Consider the following 20,535-nt stretch of genomic DNA (forward strand, 5'->3'; position numbering starts at 1 on the left):
GATGATGATGATGATATTTTGGCCCATTTATCCAATCTCTTAAAGTCATATTGAATCCCAATTCTGTATTCTGTGGCATTAGCTACCCCTCCCAGATGTGATGAGCATAATCTCAATTCCTGCATCCAAGTAATTCATAAACAATGGGCCCAGGAAAGAACTGTGCAGCACCCCACTTGTCACTTTCTTCCAGGTTGCTGAGGAACCATTAGTGAGCATTCTTTGGATTCAGTCAGTCAAATCCACCTATCCTTGTCCAGAAAAGAAAAGAAAAGAAAAGAAAAGAAAAGGGGGGGGAAGAGTTGCAGAATGGAATGGCAACAGAAAACCAGTATATCAAATTACAATCCTACATCACTAAGTATCAGATGATATTTAAATACCCCAGGCATTCTGTTGGCTTAGCTGAGAAGTGCTTGTACTCTGAACTCTTGGTTGTTGTCACTATTTTTCAGGGCTGAACATCTCTGGAAATTGGGCAGATAATTCTGTGAAAGTAGATAAGAGCAGTCCCAGCAAAGCGTGCCAAGTGTGAAACCTGAACAAGCAGAGCATAGGAGTTTCTTTTTCTTTTTTCCTTTTAAAGGGCCAGGATCATTTGCTCAAATGATGGTGCCTACAGTTGTTCCAGCTGTCAATACATTCTGACACATCATCTCACTGATAAATTATTGTCTACAGGCTTCTTTCTTTCCTTTGGAGTTGTTGTGTTGCCAGCATTAATTTCCCTCTCTAGGCTCTCTAGAAGTCAACAGTGAAAGCTTATCCATATCTACCCAGAAGAAAACATTTGCTCCATGTTTTCTGACCCATCATCACCCTGGTATATCCCCGTGCCTTGGTCTCCCCCCGTCATACTTTTGGGAGTGCCTTCTGGATAGTTGGAGGTGTTGAAGTTGTTGGCAGCATTTGGTTCCCTCTCTAGGCACTCCAGAAGGCAGCCTGATGCATATCTGAGCCACCAGGGCTCATCTTACATTCAACACGCAGAAATATTAAGATTAAAATTGGTTGGGGCATCAGCTGCTATTTGTCCACCGTTGCTGCACTGTTAGTTGTGGAAACTCTCCAATAAGCTTCTGAGATCTGAGTGAGATAAACATCAGGTGGATATATATACTCAAGAGTCCCTTGACCAATGAATGAAGTTGAAAAGTAAGAATTTCCCAATTCAGAGCTGAGAGAGTGCCTAACTACATTGGAAGAGATCCATATTTACAAGAAGAGAGCAGTCACATTGCCACTCAAAAGCTTGCGTGTTGGAGAGAAATTCTTCAACCTTATGGAATATAAGTGGGATCTCACTAAGCGTAAGTGATCAGAGGAGACCAGGATAAAGTCATTTCCCACCTGAAAAGTTACTCTTGTTGCTGCCATTCTTTCTTATATATACGGTAAGTAGGAAATCATCCTAATCCGTCTTGCTCTGAGTCTGTTCCTTGCATATAGAGTCCTTTGTTACCTTTTAGTAGTAACAAGATTTGCAGAAATCAGCAGGTGAAGATAAACAATATTACAGTGGTACCTCGGGTTAAGTACTTAATTCATTCCAGAGGTCCGTTCTTAACCTGAAACTGTTCTTAACCTGAAGCACCACCTTAGCTAATGAGGCCTCCCGCTGCCATTGTGCCGCCGTTGTGCGATTTCTGTTCTCATCCTGAAGCAAAGTTCTTAACCCAAGGTACTATTTCTGGGTTAGTGGAGTCTGTAACTTGAAGCGTCTGTAACCTGAAGCGTCTGTAACCTGAGGTACCACTGTACCTGCTAGGTTTTCTCCACCACTGGCTCTATCTACACCCCTCTCATTGGTGTTTCTTTCCCTGATTATGGAAATACGTTTAATGTTTGTTATTGTGGTATGTATTTTTGTGTCTTTATATTGTAAACCACCCTGTGATCTTTGGATGAAGGGTGGTATAGAATTTTTACTAACAACAACAACAGCTGCATTGCAAAATTCGGGAAAAATGTGAATTTCAAAGGACAGCAGCGTTTTTGTTTGTATTCTGTTTCAGACAGCCTAGAGTTCATGGATTCGCTTTTAAATGTGAACTGAATCTTATTTCTCCCTTATCCCTAATTTCAGCCCACCAGCACGACTACCTGAAGCCTGAAATGGTTCACTCTAGACTTCTACCACCTCATTTTGTATATAGCCTTGTTTTCATCTTACACAAATAGGCATCACTTTAACATTCCCCCTTTTATTCCTCCTCCTCCTCCTCCTCTCTGTAGATTCCAAGCCCCCATCATGTGGTCCTCCAAGGTCTCCTGCTCATTGCTGGCACATCCGGCCATCTTTCTTGGGCTTCTGCTTGTGCGGTCCGGTGAAGGACAGTCCCGAGAAGCTTTTGTTTGGAAGCACATAGATTACCCCAAAAGCTACCCAACTTCCCACCCTGACACCTACTGCACGCTGATGATGATGCAGAGAGGGATGACTCGATATGTTTGCAAAGAGACAAGTACCTTCATCAACGACTTCCCCATAAGTGTCGTGCAAGTGTGCAGAGGGAGAGGGACTCCTTCAAGTAACTACTTTGACAGCACAGACTCCTTCGATATGGTCCTCTGCAGATACACAGGTGGCCCACCTCCTTATAACTGCAGGTACAGTGGCAAACCTGCACACTTACGCATTCGTGTGACCTGCACCGGCAACCATCCGACTCACTATGTGACTCAAAGGACATAGGCAAATGGTGATGCAACTCATCCTCCATCTACGAAAGCCAGAAGCTGTTGGACATGTTGGCCCAAACTCAGTTCTATTATCCTGCATACTTTCTCCTTGATGTATCTCTGTAACATATCCACAATACAAACTTTTGCTGCTCTAAGAGTCATCTGCTTTCCCAGGGAACCCAGGGAACTGTAGTTCTTCAAGAAGCAGCTATGAGAAATACCTTTGGGTGACATTTCTTCATCCCTTTTCCTTTTGGCCTCTCTGGGTATCTTTTCCCTCTTTCCACCATGATAATGAAAGCATCACCTGTTGCGTCCCCTCCTCAGCATTTTCACCAAACAACATGAAATTTCTAAGCAGAAGTATAAATGAGCCACATTTGTTGCACCAAGGGATGAGTGACAAATTCATTTTGATTCACATTTTAATGTGGCACTACCTAATTCACACCCTCCAAAACTGCATGGGAACCAAAACATTCGAAATACATCTCTGAATTTTGCAATACAGTTCTTCATCCGAGTTATGCTGACCAAAATGAGTATACTAAGGGAATGTGAGCATAAAAATGCACATATCTGTGAAAATTATATAAAGAAATGTATTGTATTCGGGGGGTACTGCTTGCAAAAATGTGTATATTGAGGAAATATGTACTAAAATGCTGATTAACTGGAAAAAAATAATAATAAACTGGAGCAGAATTTAAGACTGGAAGAATGAGAAACCGGGAGAAATTTATATGAACAGATTTGTCCATCCCTATTTGTGCCTTGGCACTAATTTTAATAGCTAGATAAAGAAAGTGTTGCCTCCCTCCTTTCCTTATACAGTGGTACCTCGGGTTAAGTGCTTAATTCGTTCCGGAGGTCCGTTCTTAACCTGAAACTGTTCTTAACCTGAAGCACCACTTTAGCTAATTGGGCCTCCTGCTGCTGCCATGCCGCCAGAGCACGATTTCTGTTCTCATCCTGAAGCAAAGTTCTTAACCTGAAGTAATATTTATGGGTTAGTGGAGTCTGTAACCTGAAGCTTATGTAACCTGAGGCACCACTGTACTCCCTTCCTACCAATAACCTAATCTGTCTTTTGTCCTTTTGAGCTGACAAGATTAAAAAACCAAAAGGAAAAAAAAAATCTCAGTACTGGAATGTTCATAAACTTTCCATGGCATTTCAGCAGCTGAGTCAATGGACTAGAGAGAACTCATTCCTACCAGATGAACCCAGATGTGGAGCATATTTGCAAAGAAATACGTGCTCCTTGGCATATTATAATCTGATGTGCCATATGCTTTAATTTGATACAATAGTTTCTCTATAATTAACACATTTCTGAGGTCAATTGCTTAAAAATTGCTTTAACTTTGAAAGGAGGATATATTGGTAGCTACACCTCTCACATAGGTGGCCCACTGCTGCTCTCCAGTGTTCACTATGTGGCATCATACTCCTCTTCTGTTCTCATAGGTAACAAGCAATAAGCTTAGTAAACATCATATGGCATACACCAGGCATATGAAGGGGGGCGGAGGGGGTGGGTTGCCAGGGCACCACTCTGGGGGGTGACAAGATGGCCCGCTGCCTCCCCCAGCTGTAGAGTGGCCCAGGGCGGGCACGCAGTTATTATGGGTGCCGCTCGCGTAGCGTCCGTACGGGATGCCATGTGTGCGCAGTCTGTACAGACACTGCATGTGCACCGCTGGGCAGTTTGCCCTGTCCCTCGGTGCCCCTGGGTGCTGGAGATGGTTCCTCTGCCACTGACACCAGGCATGTCCTAAGTCCGTTTCGAGGGCCTAATCTCGTTGAATTAATCTGGCCCCTGTGGCAGTATATGTCCTGGGTTAAAATCTTTTCTAAAAGCTTCCAATTAAAAATTGGGGGGGGGGGGAGCTCAACAACTTCAATCCTCAAAAAAGCTTCATCAAATCTGGCCCTCTTTGAAATACATTTGGGCACCCCTGGCATACACAGATCAAGCATCTACACTACTGTGAAGGGAGGGCAAGTGTAGTGAAAAAAGTGGTTTTAAGAAGGAGGCTGCCGATTGGCAACCACTTGCAGAATTGTTAAATCATGTGCTACATGCTTAATCATGTACTACGCATGCTTTCACAGACAAGACAGTGGTTTTTAACATGGAGACTGCATACCCTGCAAATGTCCTGGAAAAACTGGGGCATCCTGTTTTGTTTTGTTTTATCACGAGAAAATGGCAGCTTTTGGTTACCATGATCTCACAAGATTTTGTGGCACAATTTCCTCCAATCTTGTGTGGCTTCTCAAAATGAACATTTTTGGGGAGCCATGGGTGAAAAAAGGGCAGCAACTGTGGCATGGAAATGCGAGACATTGGCGCAATCAAAATGGCCATCATGCTTCTGCAATTAAAAAATGGGAAGATGGTGTCTGGGAAGATGGCACCCCAGATTTTGGCTTCCAAGTGCTAGAGAGCTGTGAAGTTGCCAACCACTTTTAGTACTGCTAAAACAAGTGCCGGTGAGTACTATACACATTTCCACTTTCTCATTTTTGATGGCTGACACCTTCCGCTTTTCAAATTGGTTACATATTTGTTGTGCCATATAAAAGGAAGTTCTCTTCTGCAGAATAATTGTGTGTACATAGGTAATAAACAATTAAGGAAGTTTGCACTAAAAATTAAATAGATTTGCATGCAAAAGTAAATTATTAACAACACAGAACTGCATACCTAAACTGCTCATAGTGCTGTTATAGAAGTTGTTTGCTTGCAGCAAATCTAAGAAAGGAACCAGTGAGACTGTCAATATGCAACAAACATTAGTAAAAAATACATAACATAAATTCAATGGTAAAAGGTAAAAAGGTAAAGGACCCCTGGACAGTTAAGTCCAGTCAAAAGCGACTATGGGGTTGTGGCGCTCATCTTGCTTTCAGACCGAGGGAGCCAGCGTTTGTCCACAGACAGCTTTCCAGGTCATGTGGCCAGCATGACTAAACTGCTCCTGGTGCAACTGGACACTATGTTGGAAACCAGAGTGCATGGAAACACCCTTTACCTTCCCGCTGTAGCAGTACCTATTTATCTTCTTGCACTCGTGTGCTTTCAAACTGCTAGGTTGTCAGGAACTGGGATGGAGCAACTGGAGCTCACTCCATTAGGGGGATTCAAACTGCCAGCCTTCTGATCGGCAAACCCAAGAGGCTCAGTGGTTTAGACCACAGTGCAGGAACACACACACCCTAAAATGAACTATATTAAGTTTATTTTCTAAAGTTAGAAGTAAGGTAAAGGGACCCCTGACCATTAGGTCCAGTCGCGGATGACTCTGGGGTTGCGGCGCTCATCTCGCTTTATTGGCTGAGAGAGCTGGCGTACAGCTTCTGGGTCATGTGGCCAGCATGACTAAGCCACTTCTGGCGAACCAGAGCAGCGCACGGAAATGCCGTTTACCTTCCTGCCAGAGCGGTACCTATTTATTTACTTGCACTGGCGTGCTTTCAAACTTCTAGGTTGGCAGGAGCAGGGACTGAGCAACAGGAGCTCACTCCGTTGCAGGGATTCAAACCGTTGACCTTCTGATCGGCAAACCCTAGACTCTGTGGTTTAACCCACAGCACCATCCACGTCCCCAAAAGTGAGAAGTATAGACCGACAAATAAAAAGAACATATATTCGCACATAATGGCAGCCAGTGGCATTCCACAATACAGCAATGACCAAACATTTGCCAGCACATTTCAAAGCTACATTTGGTTGATGAACATTTGAGACACACTGAGGAAGTATTTTAGTTGTACTGTTGCACAGCTGCAGTTCCCACCAGTGTGTGTGTGTGTGTGTGTGTGTGTGTGTCCATTCCAGGACCAGATCACCAAAGAGGCAGCTGCCCAGAGGTGGCACCACTGCAGGTGTCCTGTTGCTGTGCCACCGGTGGAAATTGGTGGCGGTAGCAGTGCCAGCTTCCGCTTCTTCACAGGCACTGCTTCATAATATTTATATTTCATTAAGGTGATTTCAGTTAAAAGAAAATGTGATACCGGGGGGAGGGGCGGAACAACAAAGAAACATATACAAATGAAAATATACCCCCCCCAAAAAGAGCAATAAACGATATTCCCATATATTCTTGTATTATTTGGTATAGTGTTATTGTCCTAGTGCTTATGTAAATGCTAATAGCCTACTACATTTTGTATAAGCTCATTCCAAATGTCATCATATTTATCCATACAGAGTCTGTGCCTGTAAGCAGTCAGTTCATAAATCGCCAATGATGTCATATCATCAATCCATTGACTGAAGGGTATCGTATCTTTATTTTTCCAATTCCTTGATATTCCTCCTCTTGGCCACCATCAGGGCATGGAAAATCTATTTCCATTGTCCCATTGATCATTGCCATACTGCAGGTATATAGTTCAATAAAATATTCTCCGTTGAACTATTTAACTTTTTCCGCACAGTCATAGTTACACAGTCCAGCACTTTCTTCCAAAACTTGTTAAGTAAATAATACTGTACAAACATGTGTTTCAGAGAGGCATTGTTCTTGCCACATCTCCAACACTGAGCTATCTTAGCTAACCCTTTTTTTAATAAAACCGTAAAGGGGTCCAATAAACTCTAAATATTATTTTCTGTTGTATTAGTCTTAATTTTAAATCTAATGACACCTTAGGTATTGAAGCTAGTACATTTTCCCAGTGTCTGGGTAATAATGGAAGTTCTAATTCTTTATTCCAATCATCTCTTACAATCTGCATATTGAACGTGTGTATTGCTTAACAGATATCTATAAAAAGTAATTGCTGGCTTTTTATTTTTGAATGAGCTGTCCAATTGCTCCAATATCTCAGGTATCTTGGAAGCTGAAAGGGCTGACGATCCTAACACACTTGTTAGTGGATGTTGTAATTTAAGATATTGCCATTGGGCTGCATCTGATAAAAGATATTTTTGTCATAAAATAGCAAAAGTATAAAATTCATCTTCCCCATCTATCAGTTGGTCCAATGTCAATACACCTGCTTCCATCCAATTTTTACCATATCACCGTATGTTTCGCAATTCATAGTGTGGGGTTTCCCCACAGAGTAAGTTTAGAATGTGAAAATGGATAAAAATTGTTTTTATTAGCCAATATATTCCATATTCTTTTAAGTTAAGGTTACCAGACGTCCTCGATTCCCAGGAACAGTCCCTGGATTTACAAATCAGTCCCCATACGAAATCCATTGATGATGAAAAGTGTCCCTGGATTCATTGAAAAAAATCTGGTAACCTTATTCTAAGTGATTTGTTTCCAGAATCACCTGAGATTTCAGATATTTTGATCCTAACCAGCCCAAGGTGCTATGTACATATATTCTAGGGTTGCCCACATTGGAAAATTAGGGCCAACAGTGGGATTCAAATATTTAGAATATTTAGAATCTCGCGATGTTGTCTAAAGGTGTGAGCCAGGGGCTCTAAACAAATATTAAAAAGCAAAGGTGAGTCTGGTTCATTGAGCCAACGGCTTCCAACCACAGAATGCAAACACAGCATGCATATATATATATATATATATATATATATATATATATATGGGTCTGGTGACTTCTGTTTCAGTGTATCTTAAGAATGTGCATGCACACGAAAGCTCATACCAATAACTAACTTAGTTGGTCTTTAAGGTGCTACTGGAAGGATTTTTATTTTTTATTTTATTTTATTTATTTTGTTTCGACTACGGCAGACCGACAGAGCTACCTACCTGTAGCTACAGCTATTATGCATCTTCTTAAGGCACATAGTGATAAGGCACATAGCAACAGCCTTTCTTAGCAATGAGGAACTACAACACAGCAATGAGGTACTGCAATATACTTTCCCTGAGCATGGTTGCCAGAAGCACACCCATTCCACTTCCATTTCCTTTATATACCTTATATAAAGATCTATTTTCTCATGCTGTTTATGTATGTGGGTCATATCTACAGTATTTACTTTGCCAGCACCTGATAGAAAAAAATCCTTTGGACGCCAATACACAAATTTTATGGTTTTCTGGGAAATTAGTAATATCCCTTTTCTCTATTTATCCGTATTCCATAGAAGGACAACTGCCCCACCCCTCAAGGGCTATATAAGAATGTAGGCAGCAGCTGGGGAGACAGGCTTGCTTGTGCAAAAATATCCATCACTTGAAGGGAACGGAACTTGGGTAAGTTGGATGTGACCACAAATTCACTTTTGACACTGTGGTCACTGATTTATATTTTTTGGGGGGGCTATCACTAGCAGTACACCCACCCATCTACACCTTTCTGCCAGCAAAGTCCCCCCGAGTCCCCCCAGGGGATTTCCCTCTTCTAGTTCAATCCTAAATGGGATGGGGTGGTGCAAATTAGTGAGTTGTCTTCCACCTCCAAACATGGCTCTAGCCATTTGTGGTTGAGGTGACTTACTAGTCATTGGCTCCATTGGGATAGGGGTATTCAATACACCATCTCTAGGCAGGCACCTCTTTGACAAACAGTGGCACCTCTTTTGACAATCCTGGCACCTCTTTGACAAACAGTGAAACCTTTGATCCAGTGGATTGAAAGCCACCTTCATCCTGAGGACATTCACTTTGGGGAATGAACAGTGGAGGTCTACCTCAGCTCACCAAACTATCCAAGCCCTTCTGCCATTAAAGTTCTAATTTGCTAGAAGATTGGTAACTCTGTTTCTTCTAAACTTCCTGCATGCACAGCAGAGATCAAACTGTTAGTATTACTCTGCTCATAATATAAAAGTGGATCAATATAAGTCCCCACAGATACCATTCACTTCAAGCAACTCTAGAAAGGTGGGTATTGAGGTAATATTATGCACACATAAGGTAAAGAGACCCCTGACCATTAGGTCCAGTCATGGTCGTCTCTGGGGTTGCAGCACTCATCTCGCTTTATTGGCCAAGGGAGCAAGTGCACAGCTTCCGGGTCATGTGGCCAGCATGACTAAGCAACTCTGGTGAACCAGAGCAGCGCACAGAAACACTGTTTACCTTCCTGCCAGAGCAGTACCTATTTATCTACTTGCACTTTGACGTGCTTTCGAACTGCTAGGTTGGCAGGAGCAGGGACCGAGCAACTGGTGCTCACCCCATTGTGGGGATTCGAACCGCCGACCTTCTGATCGGCATGTCCTAGGCTCTGTGGTTTAACCCACAGCCCCACCTGCTTTTCTTTCTCTTTATCTCTTCTTCCTCTAATCTTTCTACTTTTTGGGAGCTCAAATAATGAAGAATTGTGATTTAAAATACAGAAAATATTTAATCCTCCTTCCTTCCATCATCACTTTGAATGAATGACCATCAACAAATAGACCAGCTGCACTTATGGTCTGTTTCTCTTTCCCAAAGGTCAACAGGATGATGGGATTCACCATCAAGTTCAGCTTTTACCTTGGAATTCTGGTCTCCAGTTGTTTCTCAGGAGGTGAGCATAATACCAAATTACCCAGAACTCTGCTTGGAGTTAAGCAGTCATTAAAAAGTACTTCTTATATTTTCAACAGAGAGTAGCCCAGCTCATGCTTTTAAGACAAAGGAGCAGGATTTTCAAAACAGTACCTTTGAGTTTAAAATATTCAATGGAATCCCCAATTGTATTCACAAAGAGCAAGCTTCTTACTGCTTTGGTCCTCCCTTTCTACTTCTTTCTCCTCTCACTTTACAGCCAAGGCCAACTCCTGCCCCAGGGACTGGATGCAAAACCAGGGCAACTGCTATGCATATTTCGATTATGAGATGTCATGGTATGAAGCTGAGGTAAGAAGCATGCCTCACCTACCAAACAATAATTGTATGTATGTTTGTGAGATTCCTATCAGATTTCTGGTTCCCTTGGAGCTGTGGCTTCCAATTACAGTGGTGCCTCGCAAGACGAATGCCTCGCAAGACGGAAAACCCGCTAGGCGAAAGGGTTTTCCGTTTTGGAGGTGCTTCGCAAGACGAAAATGTCTTGTGAGTTCCTGTGGGTTTTTTTCCCTTCCCCCCTTTTTCTAAGCCGCTAAGCCGCTTATCCGCTTATCCGATAAGCCGCTAAAAGCCGCTAAAAGCCACTAAGCCGCTAATAGCGCTAATCCACTAAGCCGTCAATGGGCTTGCTTCGCAAGACGAAAAAACCGCTAGACGAAGAGACTCACGGAACGGATTTTTTTCGTCTTGCAAGGCACCACTGTAGCTAAGTACTGTGGACCCCCTGTTTTTCAAAAGTCAAGTCATGGACACCCTACTTTTGAAAAATTTGATCTCTCTATTGTAGTTTCTGTTATGGGATTTTTGTATTGAATTTCTCCCTGATCTGTACTGGTGGAATATGATAATGCTGGCAAATCATCTTTAATTTCTTCTCCATTCTTAGATTGAGTGCCAAAGTTATGGCCGTGGGACTCATCTTGCCTCCATTCTCACTGAGAAAGAGGCAGCCTTGGTGGCCAAGCACATTGCCACATACCAGAAAAAACCAAGTCATGTCTGGATTGGGCTTCATGATCCCCGTGAGGTGAGTTGCCTTCACTTACTCAGGTCATTGTCACAGAGAAGTGAGCTCTTAGAATCATCATTCCATATGTATCTTGAAAATCACCCAGGATGAATCTCATACACTACTTTTTGATTCTTTTCTATGGGGTTCCTCCTCTAATATCTCAACCATAACTGGCAATACCCATGATCTTGGCACTCCTCATTACAAATGATTGCACAATCTATTCCATCTCTTTCACGCAGAATGGGCGTTGGAGGTGGGCTGATGAATCAACCTACAATTACCAAAACTGGTATTCACATCAGCCAGACAACGCAGGGCGTGCAGAGTATTGTGTGGAACTACTATCTAGCACAGGTAAGGAAGCCATTTGCAGGGACTAATATAAAGAACTGACTATATTCTGCTCTCTTCATCAATTTCCAGGATTTCTATGGGGGGAATTGCTCAGTGGGTTAGAGCATGGTGCTGATAACCCCAAAGTTGCAGATTCAATCCCCGTATGGGACAGCTGCATACTCTTGTATTGCAGGGAGTTGGACTAGATGATCCACAGGGACCTTTCCAGCTCTACAGTTCTATGATCTCACTTTAAAACTAGAACCATCAAAATCAATGCAATCTGGGTAGACTCTAGCAGCTTAAAAGCATACCAGTGCAAGTAGATAGGTACCACTGTGATGGGAAGCTAAATGGCATTTTTGTGCACTCTGGCTTCCATCACAGTGTCCCGTTGTGCCAGAAGCAGTTTAGACATGCTGTCTGCATGACCCGGAAAGCTGTCTTTGGACAAACGTCGGCTCCCTCGGCCTGAAGAGAGATAAGCGCTACACCCCATAGTCACCTTTGACTGGGCTTAACCATCTAGGAGTCCTTTACCTTTACCTTTTACCTTTTGACTCCAAGTATGAGTTGGGTGGATGCAACCCTCAGCCTGGTGCTTCTCTGTTTCAAGGTTCACAATTTAATATATCTGTAGCCCAGGCCAGTAGTGGCCCCATTGCCAGTCATTTAGGGTCACTTTCAATCACACCACAAGGTGCATGGTTTTTCTACAGTCAGTCGTCATACTTTGACTGCATGTGATTATCATCACTTGCATATTTTATCCAGAAAACAGTGGTTGCCACACATACTATGGTTTGGATCATCCCATTGTTTTTCTGCTATGTTTCTTTAAGAAATGGTTAGGCTTAAAGAGCACGTAACACTTTGAAGTGTTGTAGGTGAATGGCCTGTAAATTATTGGCCAGCTAGGGGTCAAGCCTGCAATCTGGTTCCAATTACTTATTCCTACTCTAAGCTACATGCATTGAGGCAATAAACAACTGGGCAAGTAATTTTTGTTATGTCTTCAATTATATCTTTTGTCTTGAACTTTAGGTTTTCAGGAGTGGAATGATAGAGCCTGCGGCGTTCATAACAACTTCATCTGCAAACAAGAACTCTGAAGGAGATGGTACTTCAGAACTATGTCTGCTAGGAAGTTGCCTTGGCATCAGATGCCTTTCTGATATAATTCCCTCCTCCCCCATCCCTCAACATAAATGTCCAGTTGTTAATCATCACTTTCAAAATAAACATCCCTATAGAAATTATCTTCAGTTTTTCCCTTAACCTCAATAAACTTGCTTCCATGCATGTATTTCCTGGTGCACTGCTGTCCTTCTCTGCCCATCCATTCTAACAGCTCCCCTTCTAAGACCACTAATCTCAAGCAGGGGCAATCCTTGAAACTCCCTCCCCAGGGAAGCGAGAGAACTATACCCAAAGAGGGGCATCCTAGCACTAAAAATTGCAAGACCACACGCTACCTATATTGTGGGGTGCTAGACCAATTTCCAGCATGCCAAAAGAAGGCTCGAGACAACAAGATGGGTAACAGCTAATCAATGTAATTAAAACAAATTAACAGAACCAATTAGTTCTGGACAGATGAGCTGGATTAATGGATCTAAACACTCCCATTTCTTGAGCCAACTGCCAGAGTCATGCTTTGGTCATGCAGCAAGGTTCAAGGAAACTCTTCTGTCCCCAACGTGCCACTGTGTGCTCCCAGTGTATGGACCCAGCATTCACACTGTGGCTCAGCTGACTGACATTCATCCCAATGTTCCTTGCAAGCCAAACCCCACACTGGCTCTGATATTAAATTGATTGTTTCCTAAATCTACTCACCCACCTGGACCAAGTGCCAATGAACCCAACTCAAACAAAAACCCCACTATACAGTCACACAGACAACACACAAGTGTTGAAAGAGGCAAAAAGGAGAAAACATGGGCCAATTAGTGTCACCCCTCCAAAAATAGGTTCTTACACAGTCCCCCTAAAAAGGCTCACACTACAAAGGGTGGGAGGATGGGTGTCTCAAAGAAAAGAGGGGAGAGTGTGGGGTGGAAGAAGCTTAAATATCCTGGTCTCCACTTCCCCCTATAGGGCAAAATGCCCTCACATGGTTGCCCACACACCTCCATAATGGGAGAGACCATCTCTCCTCTTTTTCAAGGGGAGCTTAGTGTGGTAAATGTGCTACTCCAAAAGAGGGGGGAACATAAGTTTTAGACCAGAACCCTTTCCCTAGAAAAAGCTGTCTATAACTTCCAGTGCAGCCTGTGTAGGTCTCAGAATAATATGTGGGAAGGGAAGATACAGTGCTTATTGCGGCTATTCCCTGCCTACAAAGTTAATATAAAACTATTGAACATTCTCAGGCACATATCTCTCCTCAAATCAAATGTTTCCAAATTCACAACAAATAATGAGCCTTTGGGTACAGGGGAATGCAAATTCAAAGATCAACAGCTTTAGGCAATTCTAGAAGAAGACAATTCAACACTATTGGAGGGTTTCAAGACCTGCATACCGGAAGGAGTGTCTCCACCTGCATCATTCACCCTGGACACTGAGGTCCATCTCTGAAGGCCTTCTGGCAGTTCCCTCACTGCAAAGTGAAGTTACAGGGAACCAGGCAGAAAGCATTCTTTGTAGTGGTGCCTGCCCTGTGGAATGCCCTCCCAGCAGAAGCAGCAAAATGGATCACTGTCTTTATGGGTGTCTTTTAAGGAAAATAACAGCATGTGAGTTTATTCTTGATTTGGGTCTTATATGTCATGCTCTCCAAGAGCTCTGTGAACTAAGTTTGGATTTTTAAAAGTGAAATACTGATTTGTATGTAGGAAGATAAAAGAACACAGTTCAGCTTTTTGAAGAAAGAATCCCGGTCCAATTTCTCAACACTCATCACTATATTTGTCTTTCTAACTACCCAAGAGTTCAGAGCCTCTCCCTGTGTTTCCTTAATGGACCATTACCTAACCTGGTAATTCTAAAAATCTGCTTGCAACAAATTTAAGAATTTGCTTAAAAATTAAATCTACTATATTAGATCTGTGTGTCTTCTGTTCACCCAACCCTAGTGACATTCAAATCCACCATCTGCAGTGACCATGTTCTGTCCCAATAGCTCTGATGGCATTGTACATCATACCTTTGGCTCAGGTTTAGTATCCTGAAATGAAAACAAGTAGAATTTCCCAGGACAGTAGTATTCATGGAATAGATCATTGTTCTTCACTGTTTGCCCCAGAAGTTGTTGGAATACAATGCCCCTCATCCCCAGCAAGAATTGGCAGCAGCCAGAGATGATGGGAGTTGCCATCCAATAATATCAGGAGACCTAATGCAAAAGATCCCTAGGCTTCTGTGGGGACAGACAAAAATCGCATGTGGGATAGCATCTGAGGGAAGCAGAAGAAGAGAAGAGATATCTGGTCTGCTGTTATGACGGAGTGTTTCACCATCCAGGTTACAATGAAGGGATATTGCTCAGTAGCAGAGCGCACAATAATAATAATTTATTATTTATATGACGCCCATCTGACTGGCTTGCCCCAACCACTCTCAGCTTCAGATACTTAAGGACAAAGTTTAATTACAGTGGTACCTCTAATTATGAACTTAATTCATCCGGGAGGTCCGTTCTTAACCTGAAACTGTTCTTAACTAGAGGCGTGCTTTCGCTAATGGGGCCTCTTGCTGCTTCTGTGCTGCTGGCACATTATTTCTGTTCTCATAATAGGGAAAAGTTCTCAACTTGAGGTAACTCTTCCAGGGTAGCAGAGTTTGTAACCTGAAGCATTTGTAACCTGAGGCATTTGTAACTCAAAGTATGACTGTACTAACACCTGAAGTTAATAAAGCTCAAGTTGCATGGGAGAAAGACCCCTTTGGTGTGCCATGGAGCATAAATGCTATTCAGAGTAGACAGTAATTGGATAGAAGAGCGAATGGTCTGAATCAGAAGAAGGGATAGGTACATTATTTTATTATTTTTATTTATTGAGTTTATATACCACCCTATATACCCAGAGGTCTCAGGGCGGTTCACAGAAAACAAGCCTCTTTTTTACCCTGCACTTGTGTCAAATTCTCTCCATTCAGAAAGTTATGCCCACTGTCCAAGGCACTGCTTCACATGGGAGAAGATCTTGGGCTACAGCAGAAATCTCATTTGGCATAAGAACTTTGCTTGTTCTGAGACTTGAGGACCTTAGCAAAACAAATATCTCACCCTGTAATTTTTATAATTATTGATCAGCATCACTACTTTTAAATGTCCCATGGTAAATCAGATGCCAGGCACAATATAAGCCACAAAAACAGCCCTTTCCAAATGTGATGGTCCTGTGTTGTTGTCTATATAGGTGCCTGTCCTATCAACTTACATGAATCCAGTTAGGGAGGTAGATTTGAGGCAGGTACATGCCTCCATCTATCCAAGTTTCCTTATAACTTCAGCCAAGACTGAAATGCTGTTAGTGACTATAGGTAAACATGATGGCTTCCAGTTCAGCCCAAGAATGGTTAGTGCGTCACCTGCTTTTCCTGCTGTTGCTGATGCATTATTCTTCTAGCAAGAGTTTGAGCTCTTGCAGATTGAGAGAAACAATTCAAACCAATTCATATGGTCCTCCAGCAGACATGATCATCGGTGAATTCATATCCATTACCCTAGCAAACTTCAGAATGCAGAAATTTATGGAGTACCCACAATCCTCTTCATTATCTGCTCAGTAAGTAGTTACTTAGTAAGTAGTTCTCATTAAGTAGTTAGGGACATGGGTGGCACTGTGGTCTAAACCACTGAGCCTAGGGCTTGCCAATCAGAAGGTTTGTCCCGTTGCTCAGTCCCAGCTCCTGCCAACCTAGCAGTTCAAAAGTATGTCAAAGTTCAAGTAGATAAATAGGTACCACTCCAGCAGGAAGATAAACGGTGTTTCCGTGCACTGCTCTGGTTTAACCAGAAGCGGCTTAGTCATGCTGGCCACATGACCCGGGAAAACTGTCTGCAGACAAACGCCAGCTCCCTCAGCCAGTAAAGCGTGATGAGCGCTGCAACCCCAGAGTCGTTCACAACTGGACTTAACTGTCAGGGTTCCTTTATCTTTAACTTTTTAAGTAGTTTCTTATTTATTGGACAATTTTCTGTTGGGTCCACTGATTACTCATGACTTGATGAAATACACAGCTGCATCGGCTTCTGTCTTGGTTTTCCTGTCAGCCTTCACAGGGCACATTCAGATTTTTGTCCCACCACTTGAGTTAGCAAAAATAAACATCATCAGTCTAAGGCACCATAAGCAACTTAATCAAATCCCTCTACACCACAAGGTAAACAATATTCTTCAGAGTGTCTTTCAGGTAGGATATTCATTCTTGTGAAAAGAATTAAGAAGTACATATTCATAGTCCTACAATACAAATTTGGACTTGCTTGAAATGCTATTCTACTCCCCCCCCTGCAGTTAATTGTGGTGTTTCTGTATTGCTACACGGAAGTGGAACTACCTACAACTGGATATTCTTTTTTTAAAAAAGAATATTTATTAAAGTTTTCAAAAAACAACACAAAACAAAACAGAAAAAAAACAAAAATACAAAAATAGTTAAAAAACAAATAAAGTTTTCATTACTTATTTTCTTTTAACATATTTTCCAGACCTCCTCATACCTTCCTTTCTTGTATTCCAATTCAAGATGTTAGTTCAGCAAATCCTCACCATTAGTTATTACTTATTTCTAGCTCTTTTTTTTCATATCTCTTAAGCATAACAGCTGGAAACCACTTAATTTCTATCCAACATAATTCTAACATTCATTAATTTTACAGTATTTCTGTAAATATTCTTTAAATTTCTTCCAATCTTCTTCCGCCGACGCTTTTCCCTGGAACTTGATATTCTTTTAGATGATACCCAAAAATCTTTTCATTTTGAGTCTGATAAACTGCAATTCCCTCCTTTTCCCTCAAAGAGCAAAGCCCAGCAGTAGGGACACATTAACTTGAAAACATGGCCCTTCATTGTGTTCAGTGGGTACAGGGCCAGAATCCTGTTGAAATCCATGGGGATTCCAAAGTGCTTAAGTGTGGCTACTAGATTGCCCCTGCTTTTTGCCCATGTGAGCCCCATCCACAACCCAGCTGAAGTTTTCAAGCTACTTCAACCCATAGATGTTGCAACCCATTCCTATGCTAAAATTTTCTTGCAAGTAAGCCTTGTTCAGTTCCATGGGCTTTGCTCCACACGCCAAACATGCTTCAGCTTTTAGCCTGACAGGGCAAATCTATGCATACCTACTCGAAGTAATCACCACTGAGCTTAGTGGTGTTTATTCCCAGGTAAGTGGCTGCAGCCATATTGCAACTTAAGTCGGATTTGTGTGAAAGGCAGTTCCACAGAGCCCAATGGGATGCTTCCTCTCAAATATTTGGGATCAAGGAGAGCTTTCCTTAACACATGTTTACATGGGAATAAGCAATTTCCAATGGAAGGTTGTTTGATCACACCCTATAATCCCACGGACGATTATATGGGAAGCGAATCCCATTGAATAAAAGAAGAGGAGGAAGGTTTTGCTTCCCAAGTAGTTTTTTGGTTTTTTAAAAAAGGAAAGCATATCTATAAGGCTTAGATTCAAGGGCTGCTAAAAAGACATTGTGTGTTAAAGCACACTGGTATACTAAAGAGTTGTATCCCAGGTTGAATTGAGAACACATTCCCATGAATACTTCATGGTTCAGAAATGGAAGGGAGGTGGTGGACAAAGCAGCAGAACAAGAGGTAGGCATGAACATTACGTATAAGAAAGAGGCATAGGTAGTGTTGGGAACATGCAGTGATTTACTCAGTATTAAATCCCACTGTGTTGGTGATTTTGAACCTAGTTAAGTGGGGAAAGAATTAGAGTCTGACTGTTCGTTTCCGAGCACAATTCAAAATGTTGGTGCTGACCTTTAAAGCCCTAAACGGCCTCGGTCCTGTATACCTGAAGGAGCGTCTCCACCCCCATCGTTCAGCCCGGACACTGAGGTCCAGCGCCGAGGGCCTTCTGGCGGTTCCCTCATTGCGTGAAGTAAGGTTACACAGAACCAGACAGAAGGCCTTCTCGGTGGTGGCGCTCACCCTGTGGAACGCCCTCCCTTCAGATGTGAAGGAAATAAGTGGCTATCCTATCTTTAAAAGACATCTGAAGGCAGCCCTGTTCTGGGAAGTTTTTAATATTTAACGCTGTATTGTTTTTAATACTTGATTGGGAGCTGCTCAGAGTGGCTGGGGTGACTCAGCGAGATGGGCAGGGTATAAATCATAAATTATTATTATTATTATTATTATTATTATTATTGTTATTATTATTATTATCATCATCATCATCATCCAGAGCACAACAATGGATCTCCTTGAATCTACCATTTACATACTGAACATCTAATCATAATATCTTAGGATCATTATATATAATAATATCTTAGTATCATTATATATAATAATATCTTAGTATCAATAGTATCTTAGTATCATTAGTTTGAATAAAATGTTCTTGTTGTGTAGGCTGAAACATCCAAGTGAAAGACATGCATGAATCAAAATGAAAACTTCAATACAGATTCTCTTCTGTCATGTTTGCAGTCATTCTTTGTCTCGTTGCAGTGTGTTCCCGAAAAACTACCAGCATGTTCTTGCCTTCGTCTTTGCCATGCAAGAGATCAACAAAAATGCCAAATTCTTATCCAACATCACACTGGGATCAACATTTTATGAGAATGCTTTTAATCCTTCGCAAACTTGTTGGAACACTCTTGCTCTTCTTTTCATGGGACAACGAAATCCCCCCAATTACCACTGTAATGGTGAAGATAAATTAATTGCCGTCGTTGGAGGGCTCACCTCCCAAAACACCCTTCAGATGGCCAATATATTAAACACCAGTCTTGACAGACTCTGGGGTTGTGCGCCCATCTCACTTAAGAGGCCAGGGGCCAGCGCTGTCCGGAGACACTTCCGGGTCACGTGGCCAGCGTGACATCGCTGCTCTGGCGAGCCAGAGCCGCACACGGAAACGCCGTTTACCTTCCCGCTGGTAAGCGGCCCCTATTTATCTACTTGCACCCGGAGGTGCTTTCGAACTGCTAGGTTGGCAGGCGCTGGGACCGAGCAGCGGGAGCGCACCCCGCCGCAGGGATTCGAACCGCCGACCTTTCGATCGGCAAGCCCTAGGCGCTGAGGCTTTAACCCACAGCGCCACCTGCGTCCCTGATCCAGAGCTAGTTTGTAGCTAATTTGGAGCTCAGTGTTCGAACAAGGTCTTTCTGAGTAAGGAATCTGCCAGTGTTTAAAGCTCTTGAAAAGGGACTGTTGTGCTCCAAAATGCGTTGTTAGGAACAATCTCTGCCAGGCGGAGCCCAAGTAGAAGGAAAATCATCTACCACCTGAAGTGTGTGGTCACTAATGTTGATGGATGGAGTGCTGGTGATATCCTGTCCCAGGACGTTGGTCTACATCAGGCTGATGGTGAGGCCAAACTCCATGCAGGCTTGGCCATAATTTTTATTTTTGTTTTTGTTTAATAAATCTTTATTAATTTAAAATACAATCATACAGTAAAGGTAAGTATAACAAAATTAAGCACAAAAAAGAAAAAATAAGAAAAAAGGAGGAAAAAAGTGATTCATCACCTCAGAAAGGGTGAAAAGGGGTTTAAAAGCAACAAGAAAAGAAAAAAGCACAATTAAAAGAACCAATTTTTATACAGCATCATGTCTTTTCCAATAAAGTTTTCTGTAAAAGACTTCCAATCGTTCTCATACTTTTTCTATTGTCTTGATTTTGTCGCACAGGTTTTTTTATATCTTTTTCCATATATTACTCTAAGATGTTTAGTCCATTTATTTATTGTACACAAATATCATTCAATTCTGCTATGATGGTATCATTTTTACAATATAGTCTTATATATTCCTTAAATATTTTCCTTTTTTAAAAAATAATTTTTATTAACTGGCCA

At 42.1% G+C, this 20,535-nt stretch overlaps 3 protein-coding genes across 5 annotated transcripts in view; 2 read left to right on the forward strand and 1 right to left on the reverse strand.

Moving 5' to 3' along the window:
- The window catches only part of LOC307201264 (angiogenin-3-like), a 346,417-nt gene that overhangs the window by 107,848 nt on the left and 218,034 nt on the right, over window positions 1-20,535 (reverse strand). The window lies entirely within an intron of this gene.
- Window positions 1-20,535, forward strand: part of LOC307201278 (ribonuclease pancreatic-like) — an 86,679-nt gene that overhangs the window by 59,027 nt on the left and 7,117 nt on the right. The window lies entirely within an intron of this gene.
- LOC307201269 (C-type lectin BpLec-like) lies at window positions 1,179-12,835 on the forward strand. 2 transcript variants are annotated; one of them, XM_079950329.1, is made up of 6 exons: window positions 1,179-1,394; window positions 10,062-10,137; window positions 10,378-10,469; window positions 11,065-11,205; window positions 11,433-11,547; window positions 12,574-12,835. In XM_079950329.1, the coding sequence occupies exons 2-6, from the start codon at window positions 10,071-10,073 to the stop codon at window positions 12,639-12,641; spliced, it is 483 nt and encodes a 160-aa protein (XP_079806455.1). In that variant the 5' UTR covers window positions 1,179-1,394; window positions 10,062-10,070; the 3' UTR covers window positions 12,642-12,835. The 2 variants fall into 2 exon arrangements, with proteins under 2 accessions (XP_079806455.1, XP_079806456.1); XM_079950330.1 differs by lacking the exon at window positions 1,179-1,394 and adding an exon at window positions 8,766-8,876.

This window comes from Podarcis cretensis (genome assembly GCF_951804945.1).
Source record: "Podarcis cretensis genome assembly, chromosome: 13".
In the NCBI taxonomy this organism is placed as follows: Eukaryota; Metazoa; Chordata; class Lepidosauria; order Squamata; family Lacertidae; genus Podarcis; species Podarcis cretensis.